The following is a 12587-nucleotide window of genomic DNA, read 5'->3' on the forward strand; positions in this document are numbered from 1 at the left end:
TGACCCGCATCTATCCTGTTTTTTTCATATATATTAGTCGGTTTAGAACGTTTTTCTACGTTGTCCGATACCCAATTTCCAGCCTGTTCTATTCGTGCAATCCTCTGTTGATAGGTTTCTTTCACTCATCGCTTTGTGTACGCTTTTTTGCTATTCCAGTTTTGGTCTTCCCTGTTTTCTTCTGCCCTTTGGTTGCCAATTGATTATTTTCTTGGGCCATCTAGTGTCCTTCATTCGCTCTACATGTCCGTACCAGATCAGCTGCTTTTTCTCTATATCCTGTGTTATCGTACCTTCTATACCCATTTGTTGTTTTATGGTATTATTTCTTATTCGTTGTTGTCTTGAAATTCCCATTGATCTTCGAATGACATCCATTTCTACGGCCTCTATCCCCTTCTTGTATCTCTCAGTTATTCTCCATGTTTCTGTCCATACAGGAGGTTGCTCTTTATCATGGTTTCATATATATTGAATTTTCTTCGCTTTGTTATTGATTTGCTCCATAAGATTCCATTTAGACATCCGATTATTTTTTTCGCGTTGATAATCCTTTTCTCTATTTCTCTGCCGTCAGTTCCAGTGTTATCAAATGTAATTCCCAGGTACTCATACTCTGCAAGGACACTGCTGAAAGTATACAAAGGACACTGCTTAATTTCGTGACCGTTGTCCAAGTTCAAGTTTCCTTCAATTTTAATAAAATAGAGTTTCCAAAAAATCTAATAAATTAAAATGGAAGTAATTCAAAAAAATCTTAACAAAGATCTGTTCGACAAATATGCATTTAGAAACCTTCGAATAAAACCCGGAAAAGAAGCAAAAACTTTTCGACGGCTTTTTTTCTCTGCCGTTTTCCTTTGACATCGCCGTTTTCCGTCCCCGTCCGAGCTTACGCTGCAAAGCAACAGCATAAGCATTCTTAAATGGAGCGCATCCTATTTCCTTTATTTTACCTCTTTCTTCCTCTCGAAAGCGTAAAAAGGGACGAACGATTTTCTAGCCAAATGGATGGAAAAAGAAAAAAAAGCATTCCTTTTGATCCTGCTCGAGAGCAGACTGAGTCTAATTTTCGTGAAAAGATGTTGGTTATTCGGGAAATGGGACAGACGGAAAATTGGTTACGATTAGTTGATTGATAAACGATGCTTTAGATTATCTAAACGTTTGTTTATTATTGTTTAATTTTCATGAATCAATAAAAACTCACTCAAATACAGATTGTAGATTATATGGGAGGTATAGGAAGTTAACCACCGCCACATTATAGATCTTTTGTGTCCCCTTTTCTTGAGATATAACTCATCATACAGCATCGGGACTTTGGCAAAAACCAGTATCAGAGACAGTTTATAGAAGTTAAAATCTCTTAAAATAATTACAGGATATGTTTTAATTTTAACTTTAAAAGTATGTTCGGAAAAAAAGACATCCGTTTCGCTTTCAAATGACGATGTTTGCCATTCTCCGTCTAATTTTCTACACAAAATAATCGCCGTCTTTCTTTGCAAGCCATCCCTGACGCCGATCTGATTTCGATCAACGGTATTTTCATCTAAATTTTATGGTATTAAGTATATTTTTTCATAAATAAATTAAATATTACGACTTTCTTTTAGGTACTTACCACAAAAATTTACATCCCAAACCCTTGTCAAAGACTCAATAACCTATACATTTAAACAATTTCAAAGAAAAATAAACTTCCAGTAGCTTATTTCTTTAACGTCGTTTCTTTTTCTTGTTGAGGAAAAACCCCTCAAAAACGAAAAGGGAAACAGCCCAGAAAAAAATCAGTAATTGATTCGTTTAGAAGTCATCCCTTGACCGAGTTCCTTTCATTTTTTCCCATACCCAATTATTATACGCGTTTGAGTATTAGGAAAATGTTACAAGCGATTTTCCTTTAGCAAAAATGTTTTTTGCAAAGGAAAATCGTCTTGTATTTTATATTTTATGCTGCTCGTTTAGGATATTTTTTCTAATTTTGTGGTTTCCTTTTTTGCAGGAATATGTTTGGTGGGATCTGAGGATATTGTCAAGGACGCAAGGGAGGGGGAGGATGTCACCTTGGAGTGCAGGTTTTCGCCACAGAGTTCGTCGGATATCCTGTCATATTACTGGATAAGGCAGACGAAATATAGCCACGACAACGTTGCTATTAAGGACACGCCATTTGCTCCAAATTACAGGTGGGTAGTATTTATATGGTGGGAGTATTTTTCGTAAACCTTACAGAATATCAACTTGTATCTTATTCTATGAATTCTTTTATACAGGGTCGCTTATAACGAGGTACCGTAAAAAGTTAAATACAAAAGTTATAGGATTTTTAGATATCTATTAGCGAGTAATAAATTTAAGTATACAGAGTCGTTCATAAAGTCGTGGCACATCAAAGTTTTATTTTTTAAATAGAGCCCCCTGTATATTATTACATATTTCAATTCCTACTTCAATTCAAAGCAAAAATCGAAATACACAGGATGTACCTCAAAGCAACCGTTTCCGAGTTATTGACTTTTGAAAATATCACTTAATCAATTTAATTAATTTCGATGTGTTTGGTTTGATTTAATGATGTCATTCTGCAGAAACTGTGATACTGTTATAATGGGGTTTTAAATACCTATTAGCTACTAGTAAATTTAAGTATACAGGGTCGGTCATAAAGTTGTGTCATATCAATTTTTTTTTTTAAATAAAACTTCCTGTATATTATTGCATATTTCAATTCTTCCTTCAATTTTAAACAGTAATCATAATACACAATGTACAGGGTGGGTCAAATTCGATGCTTTTAAATGGAAACACCCTTTTCTATAGGAGATAGACGAAAACTAATATCGGTGTCTGGAGCTCAATTTTTATAAAAAACATGATGGTGAAAACCGCACATCAATATCTGTTACCGTTTCGGAGTTACGGGGTGTTTTTCAAAAATGTGCATTTTTAACAAATCGCTGTAACTTTTTTGCTAAGGAAAATTTTGTATTTCTATGATTACATTTCCAAAGCACCTTTTTACGTAGAATTTAATGGTTTAAGTATAATTTTTTTTAAATTAATAATTTAAGAGTTATCAACAGAAAAATTGATTTTTTATTTGGGACACCCTCTATATTTTTAATTACCTGAAAATAATTTAAAATTACCTTTTCAAAAACATAGCACACTTGATGTTTTGTTATAATCCCCTGCGAAATACAGAATTTTTAAAAGTTTGCCTCTTTTAACTAGTAGGCTTTGGACCCCTTATTGATGATATGCCCTTAATGGAAACGAAAACATTTTTCCAGCAAGACGACGCACCGCCTCTGAACGCTGAAGTTATCAGCCAATTTTTGCAGCCAATTTCAAGAATTATTGAACAGCTAACCAAGATCCCAGCCGTTGGCCGTCGAAGCCGCCTGACTTAGTGCCCTTGGATCTAACCCTATGGATATATTTGCGGAAGAATAAAGGTCCCTTATTCTTCCGTACAATCTAGACAAGAATTAGAAATACGTAGCAGTTATGAGAGGGTACGTTTCACCCCCAATGAGTTAATGAATTCCGCGAGAAATGTTTAAAAACTGCTCCGTCTGTCCATAACAGAAGACGGTCGATATGTCGAACACCTGTAGCAAAATCTCATGTCTTGGTTTGCTATTTATTTTTATTGTTATCAGATATACATAGTTTAAATGTGTTGATGTTAGTTAAATATATTTTAAATTGTTATAAAATTCTGCATCTCTCATAGGACATATTATTTTCTTTTTAATTAATGCTCACAGCTATTTTTTTTTTTGCATTACAGCCGGTGCCGTTCAAAGCCTACTAATTTAAAGCGGGCGAATTTTTATATACTCTATATCTCGAAGAGGAATCGAGCAAAATATCAAGTGTGTTATATTTTTGGAAAGGTAATTTTAAATTCTTTTATTCTTGAAATAAATTAAAAATATACAGGGTATCCGATATAAAAAATCAAATTTTCTGTTGATAATTCTTAAATTATTAATTGTAAAAAAATTATACTTAAACCATTAAATTCTTTGTAAAAAGGTGCTTTGGAAATGTTTTCATAAAAATAGAAAATTTGCAATAGGAAAAAAGTTACAGCGATTTGTTAAAAATGCAAATTTTTGAAAAAGACCTCGTAACTCCGAAACTGTAACAGATATCGATATATATATATATATATATATATATATATATATATATATATATATATATATATATATATATATATATATATATATATATATATATATATATATATATATATGCGGTTTTCACCATCATGTTTTTGACAAAATTGAACTCCAGACACCGATATTATTTTTGTCTATCTCCTATAGAAAAGGGTGTTTCCATTTAAAAGCGTCGAATTTGACCCACCCTGTACATAAATTTAAGAATTGAACACTTAATACACTTAAAACTGCACATGGGATATTACCAAGACGAGTTGCCCTTTACCTGGCAACTAATAAGGTAAAATAATTCTTTATACATTTTTTATTCTTAACTTTGCATTATTTTTTTCCTTTATCTTATTTTTAAAAACATATGTTTTGGTGGGTGGAATGTTAAGGAAACTTAATATTTTATATAAAATTATTTTCTTTTATGTAATTTCTTAGATTAAGATTAATTAATAATTAATATTTTAATTTCTTTAAATTTTAAATTAAAACGCACTTATACCTGCTTCCTGCAACATTAGTGTACGCATGCCCGAACACTAGGAAGTGTGGCACACAGTCTATTACAAACCGTCGTACGACGAAATTGGTCAGCTAACCGGTACGCGCCGAAAGTCTGAACTTAAAAGTTACATCCCTTCAAAGACGATTCATGTTAGTGTATGTGTGAAAATTAGCGCTGAGAAGATCAAGATCGAGAAGAGGGCCCTCTGAAGCTGTCTGAGACGAACATTAAAGGTAGGAGCAGGTTTCTCATTTCTCTGTGCGGTTTCTCCCAGCTATTAACGTAATTTACATTGATAAAATAAGACCAGTCAAACTAAAATTTAAAATTAATACAGTCCACAACTGCATTTCTGCACAATGTTAAACGAAAATTTTTAATTTCCAGATTTGCTATACTACATCTATAAATTCTAACTTGAGAACTAATGTCAAAGTTATTAAGTATTACAGTTTCAGCAAAATGGCATCGTTAAAAGAAACTGAACATATCGAAATTAATTAAATCAAATTGTTTAATTGATATTTTCAAAAGTGAATAAACTCGGAAACGGTTAGTATGAGGTACATTGTGTGTATTTCGATTTTGGCTTAGAATTGAAGGTAGAACCGAAATATGCAATGATATAGAGGGGGTTCCGTTTAAAAAAAAGAAACTTTGATGTACCACGACTTTACGACCGACCCTGTATACTTAAATTTATTACCCGCTGATAGATATTTATAAACCCTATAACTTTAATATTTAACATTTAATCGACCTTCCATACATAACAGCGACATTGTATATACAGGGTGGCCCATCGAAAACGTTCCGCAAGGCATAACGGCCAGGGTATTTATGTTTTCAAAAAATCCAAAAACACGTCAATTTTGTTTGTGAGGGGGACAACTTTTGCCCCAAAAACGATTGCAAAATATTCAACCCTCTAAGCGGGGGTGTCATCCCCCAACTTTTTTCAAATGGAAAGGGGAGTCAAGTGGCGCCGCAATGAAAAGAGCTTTCTATTCTGTATATTTCCCCGTTTCGTTTTTGAAAATCGGTCAAGTCATTGAGAAAATATGAAGGATTGAAATTTGAAAAGTTCATTTAAGCATTTATCAGAGTAAATGATAATTAAGGATAAATTCGACCAATTTGCTGTTTTTTCTTATTATTTCTAGATGTGTTTAGAAAGGAAATAAAGAAATGATTGTAATATACTCGAGAAAATAGAAATTCCTGCTAAAATAAAACACGGGGTACGAGGTCGGCTTACCTTGGAGGGTTGTAGTCTTCTCCTGGGTGGCCACCCTGTATCTGAATCAGGAACAACTACTCGCACGAGTAAACGGTACCGAATTGGTAGGACCTTTTGAAGATTTAAAATAAAGTTATGGGCGGCGGCGGCGGTTAGCACGTTGAATCGATCTTTCGATAGATGCGGTTCTTGCGGGATCTTTCGATCAAGTGTATTGTGGTCCAAGGTTAATTGACGCAGGCGTGTTTCAGCCCTTTGGAATAACCTCCCTAGTACCACATATGCGTATACAATAAATAATAGAATAAATTAATATTGAATTTAAAATTAAAAAAGATAAAATTAAATATATTTTGAGAGTTTCCTAAACAAGATGTTTACGCATTTTTTCACTTGCCACAACGTTGAACGATCAGGTGCGGTAGTTGCTAGATAGCTGTTCTGTGACTTGTACGTTGAAGTTCTTCTCAATATCGTTAAACTGACCTACAATAGAATTTCCAAAAATACCAGCTCACACATTCAATTTCTGAGGGTTTTGTGTGTGTGCACCTCGTGAAAAACCCTGGGGTTGTCCTCAGCCCAGTACCGAGAGTTGTCCGATTAACTACACCGTTCAAAAAGAAAGTACACTCATCCGAAAAACACACGTTAAATAGGAAATTATTATCATTCACCACTCGTTCACTCATAGCTTCACAAAATTGCAAGCAACGATCAAAAACGTCTTCGTTGAGTTCTTGTACCAACTGAATTTTGTACGGGTGGAACTTGTGTTTTTTTAATATCCTTTGGAAACTTGTACGATTCCCGCAGGTCTCATTGGCTAATTTTCTTGTACTCAGAATACTGTCCATGGCAACTTGGCCCAATACGAATACCTCCATAGCTTCATTTACTACAGGATTTTCCCTCTGCCTCTTTTTATTCATAACGGAACCAGTTTCGCGAAATTTTGCTAGTAACTGGCGAACAATTTTGCCATAAAGGTGTTTGTCAGGATGGCGTTCATTGAATATCTGCGCAACCCGATTGCAAACATCTAGAAATAATAAGAAAAAACAGCAAATTATCCTTATCATTTACTCTGATAAATGTTTAAATAAGCTTATCAAATTTCAATCCTTTATATTTTCCCAACGACTCGACCGATCTTCAAAAACGAAGCAGGAAAGTATAGAGAATAGAAAGCCCTTTTCATTGCGGTATCACTTGAACCCCTTTTCCATTTGAAAAAAATCGGGGGATGACACCCCCGCTTAGAGGGAAGAAGATTTTGCAATAATTTTTGGGGCAAAAGTGGTCACCTCACAAACAAAATTGACGTGTTTTTGAATTTTCTGAAAAAAAAATTACCCTGGCCGTTATGCCTTGCGGAACGTTTTCGATGTGCCGTCCTGTATATTATATGGCCACAACTTGGTCCAAGTACACTTTTACCTTGCTTTTTTGAAAAATTTTGATATACTTTTTGCTTATCGTTATTCTATAAATTCTCTTATATATCACGTTCAATGTAGACGTGAACGTGTTATAGAAAAAAAAACAATTTTATCAAATCTCCAAGGGAATAGTTTATGTTTTACAAAACCGTTCGTGTTAGAAGAGCGAGCATGTTGTGAATCTTGTCATACACATCCTCTGATGTTTCAAGAAACAATACCAAGATTCTTGGATTTTTTATTGATAACACGTCGGCGATACGTTCGATATGCGCGTGACGGATTCTCGCGTATCGCCGTCCAAAAATGCGGGACGTGGGTGATGATATACGTGAAGAGAGTGAAAATATTCACTGGCAGGAAATCAAAGACGACGCTTACCATTCTTAAGTAGTTCGACGGTTTTTTATCCGCCTTTTTTCAATAAAGCCTGGGAATGTGGGAATTGATATTTGTTAGGGAATGTGTGAATACGAAAACACATTTTAATATACAGGCATATTCTTTGTTCTTCTTCCATATTCTTCTTCTTCTTCCATTTTTTGTCTATTTTTTCGAATTTTGACAAACAACGAAACACTGCCATGCTTTTTGCACGAAACTTACAGAAAAACTAGTATGTTTGAAAAATGTGAACCTACATGTGAAAAATCTAGTTTTGATCATATCTGAAAAAATTGAAATGTACTGATAATAAATGTACTGAAACTAATAATAAATGTACTGAAGCTGTGGTTGGTTCCTTGTGAAACATCGTTGAAATATTAGTATTTTAATAAAGCACGCTTTTAGATGTTTCAAAAAACTTTTAATAAGAGTAACTTTAACTCTACATATATGTTTCGGCTTGTTAGGCCTTTTTCAAGAATTTTTTAAGAACTAATAGTATAACTACACTGTAACTATATATATATATATATATATATATATATATATATATATATATATATATATATATATATATATATATATATATATATATATATATATATATATATATATATATATATATATATATATATATATATATATATATATTTGGGGGGGTGGGTTCAGAGAGTTTACAATAGGGGTAATAAAAAATGTGTTTAGAAATCCTTGTTGGTCGTTAACATTATTTTCGTTTTTAACAGATTTTAGTATTTCTAACGTCTACCTTTTGTTTCTCTGTGTAGTAACTTAATTGAGTTTTCATTAATTTTGTGATTATTTACTATACAATGAGTTGCAAGACCAGAACTAAGCTGGAGATTATTAATAGACTTTACATGTTCTTTAATCCTTATATCTAAATTTCTACCTGTTTGGCCTATGTACACGGCATCACAATCATTGCAATCCACCCTATATACACCCGACTTATTTTTGAATTATTAGAAAAATATACGAAATAATATAAATGTACTGATTTCTTTCGAAAATCGACAACTATGAAACTATGAACTCTTCCTGGACACAAACGGTACATTGTGAAACAGGAGATTGTAGAGAGAAACAAGCCCTATAACATAGGATACCACATTTTAATGAACAGTGCTTTCCATAAAAACAATAAAATGAAAAATACAGGAAATAATATAAATGTACTGATTTCTTTCGAAAATCGACAACTATGAAACTATGAACTCTTCCTGGACACAAACGTTACATTGTGAAACAGGAAATTGTAGAGAGAAACAACCCCTATAACATAGGATACAACATTTTAATGAACAGTGCTTTCGATAAAAACAATAAAATGAAAAATATATGAAATAATATAAATGTACTGATTTCTTTCGAAAATCGACAACTATGAAACTATGAACCCTTCCCGGACACAAACGGTACATTGTTAAATAGAAAATTGTAGACTGAAACAAGCCCTATAACATAGGATACAACATTTTAATGAACAGTGCTTTCCATAAAAACAATAAAATGAAAAATATACGAAATAATATAAATGTACTGATTTCTTTGGAAAATCGACAACTATGAAACTCATAGGTTCACTCGTATATGTCGAAGCATATTTTAGAGAGAAAGCATCGGTAAGAGAATTCATCCCTGTCGTAGTCCTACGATTACTTCAAAAGCTTCGGTCGAGACCGTGTCATTTATCTACACTTCAGCTATCTGGTTCCAATAGAGTTGTTTTATGATTTCGGTGTCATTTCATCTACCCCAATTTTCCGGAGTCTTGCCAGAAGTAAATCATGCTTGATACTATCGAATGCTCTTTGCTAATCAATAAAACAAATAAATACACCCTGGTCGTTAGTCATAACACCTCTGCACCAAAAACTTTAGCGAAAATAATGCTTCCCTAGTTCACAGATCCTTATTTTTTTAATTGCATCATTCGATCTTACTGAATAAAAAGATGCTTATATTATGAAGAATTATATAAAACAATTATGGTTTTTCTTTAATCTTTCAATTTTAAACCGATTTGAAATTAAAACCGTACAAAGTCCGTCAAATGAAAACAGACGAAATGCGACAAGCCTGGCAAAGCTCAAAAGGCTCACAAAAGATATTGCCCGAAAGACTTCCATAAAATAATATTTTAGCGCTCAGCAGATGGCGTGCTCCGCGCTAATAAAACTGAACCAAAGTTAATTAAATAGTTGCTTTTAATTAAATCGATTCCATAGAATCTCAAACTGCTTTGTTGTCTTTCCTGCATTAGTCGTCAACTTGGCTTTTTTTCATAGATTTTATATTTTATTAATAATAACAGTTACTTAATAAGGTAAAACCAAAAAGCTTCAAACTTTTTGTATGATTACGTTTTGTTTATTTATGTTATGTTCTTTAAAATCAAAGAAGCGATTGCCATACATTATTAACATCCACAGATGCATGAGCAATACATTTGTTTTTATTAGATTGTATTAAAACAGCCTCTTATATTTTTCTTTTAGAGGCTATCGCTTCTTTCGTTATGATTTTTTAATGTTTCCTTTCAACCCGAAAATCTCAACCGCTGGAATTAAAATTTTAAACTCCTTTTAAGGACTAACCGCTATTTTAACGACCTTTCCGTTTTGTAACGTACTTTAATGGGAAGTTAAGATTTTTCAGGCTTCTAACTTTGTTTTCTGCGGCTGGAAATGCTCATTAATAAAAAGTAATTATTAGTAGCAAACTCACTTATTTTTGATTACTTCAATTTGGATTCGCGATTCTAATTATAAACGATCTAATGATATAAAGTCTTTATATGGGGAGAATGCATGATATGACACTTGATTTCTGTCATTTTAGGTTGTATTCTGTTGAAAATACAGGCTAATCATGTTGGTAAACTACAGTAAGCTTCGGTTTCTGAAAAATATGGGTAAAAAATGGAACAGTTTGAATAAATATTGACGTTTTGACATAATATATAAAATATTTTGGTTTATACTAAGAATTAAGTTGTGTGGTATGGTGTTTCATCTACACATGATTCTAAACATGTTTTTTGTTGAATTGGGATACTTATATTTTTTTACAATAAGAGGCAGTCCTCTGCCGGAAACACTGTGACCTGTGAGACCTATTGTGTTTGTCCCCTTTCTATATCTGCACCCATTCTCCTATCACTGTGCCCTGCACTAACTTATGCAGGTCCTTGATAGGATGGGAGCATAGTTCCTCCGGTTCTAGCCTAGCTTTCCCCATTAAGAAGTGTCGCTTGCGATCCAGAGCTTCGCAGTGACATATTATGTGCTCCGCTGTTTCAGAATTTTTATCGCAGGGTCTGCAGCAAAGACTTCCTTGATACAGGTTGAGCTTGTTCAGGTAACACTTGACAGCCATGTGTGCAGCCTGTTGTAATCCGCAATTTATTCCTGCTAAACATTAGCAGTACTTTTGAGGTTTAGAGCTAGGTCCTTGGATAAAAGCCTTGCTGTGCCTGTGCCCCTGTTTGTTTCTCCAGTGGACATTCTGCTTTTCCCTGATCCAGAGTTTTAGTGCACTACGGGCCATACATTTGGATATTTCGAGTACTGGCTCTGGACCAAGATAGGATGCCGATGATCCTTGCCTAGCTAGGTCATCGACTTTTTTGTTGCCTTGGATGCCGCTGTGGCCCGACACCCAGAATAATTTAATTCTGTTCCTTTGAACCAGAGCTCCCAGTTCACCCAGGCATTCCCAGACGAGTTTTGACGATACCTTTGGGCTCATAAGCACCCCAAGTGCCGCCTGACTGTCTAAACATATATTGATGAGCTTATCTGAATAAGCTCTTCTATTGTTTTCTCTCGCACATTGTAGAATGGCGAAGATTTCTATCTGGAAAACGGTTGAGTGTTTACTCAAGGAAAAGGATAAACTTACCCTTGGTCTTTCCCCAAATACTCCAGCTCCTGTTCCTTCAGCGGTCTTTGACCCGTCTGTATACCAGGTTAGTCCATCCTGAAGAAATGTTATATCTGTCCACATTCCTCGATCCATTTTGTTCACCTCGAATGGTTTGTGGTAGTGATAAAGAGGGGTTATTTGGTCCGATCTCATTTGGAGCTGAGGTCCCCCTTATATTAAATTAAGATAACCTGGTAAAAAAATAGTTAAAACCCGTCTTGGGGGAACATTTCTAAATGGCACAACGTACTGGTGTTAATTGAGTTTAAAGAAAAGTAATTAGTAGAGAACAAAAATGAGGGGACCGGCGGTATTTTACTGAAAAAAAGACGGTTTTAACCTGGCGAAGACGTGATAAAAAAAGATAATGAGCAAGGAAGAAGGAAAAAGTGATGTAGAAAGAGAGGGGAATAAAAATTAATGTTTTTTTCTTTTCCGGTGTTGCAATATTGGGACATTTGAGATAGATATTTTCTCAGAACTTACGAAACTTACGACCTAGATAAATCGAAGATTTTCCTTGATTTAAATAAAACAATCTTCGGATTGTCATGGGATTTCAAACAGGACACTGTCTCCACAACGAGCACTTCAGTAGATTGAAACAGAGAAACAACGGCGAATGTAGATTCTGTGGGGAAAATGGGGAAACACCAGAACACCTTATCATTGAGTGCGCCGAGATGACAACCGTTCGTGCCACAAACTTTGGTACGGCTGATGTCGAAGATGGAGAGCTAGCCTGTGTGGAGCGGTCTGAGGTATTGGTTTTTGTGAAATCCCTGAGACTTTATGATGAGTTATAAGTCTAATTAACTATTTCTTGTAACTAATTCTACATTTTATAATAGTAACACAAAATTAGCACC

The 12587-nt window shown here is 34.2% G+C and overlaps 1 protein-coding gene across 4 annotated transcripts in view; it reads left to right on the top strand.

The window, feature by feature from the left end:
- Positions 1-12587, top strand: part of LOC115880561 (hemicentin-1-like) — a 478732-nt gene that overhangs the window by 394683 nt on the left and 71462 nt on the right. For all 4 annotated transcript variants that reach the window (XM_030897824.1, XM_030897802.1, XM_030897795.1 and 1 more), the window contains exon 2: positions 2009-2192. In XM_030897824.1, the coding sequence (XP_030753684.1) occupies positions 2009-2192 (184 nt within the window). The remainder of the gene's footprint in view (positions 1-2008; positions 2193-12587) is intronic.

This window comes from Sitophilus oryzae, unplaced genomic scaffold, assembly GCF_002938485.1.
Source record: "Sitophilus oryzae breed Bouriz unplaced genomic scaffold, Soryzae_2.0 scaffold_1081_pilon_pilon, whole genome shotgun sequence".
NCBI classification, from domain to species: domain Eukaryota; kingdom Metazoa; phylum Arthropoda; class Insecta; order Coleoptera; family Curculionidae; genus Sitophilus; species Sitophilus oryzae.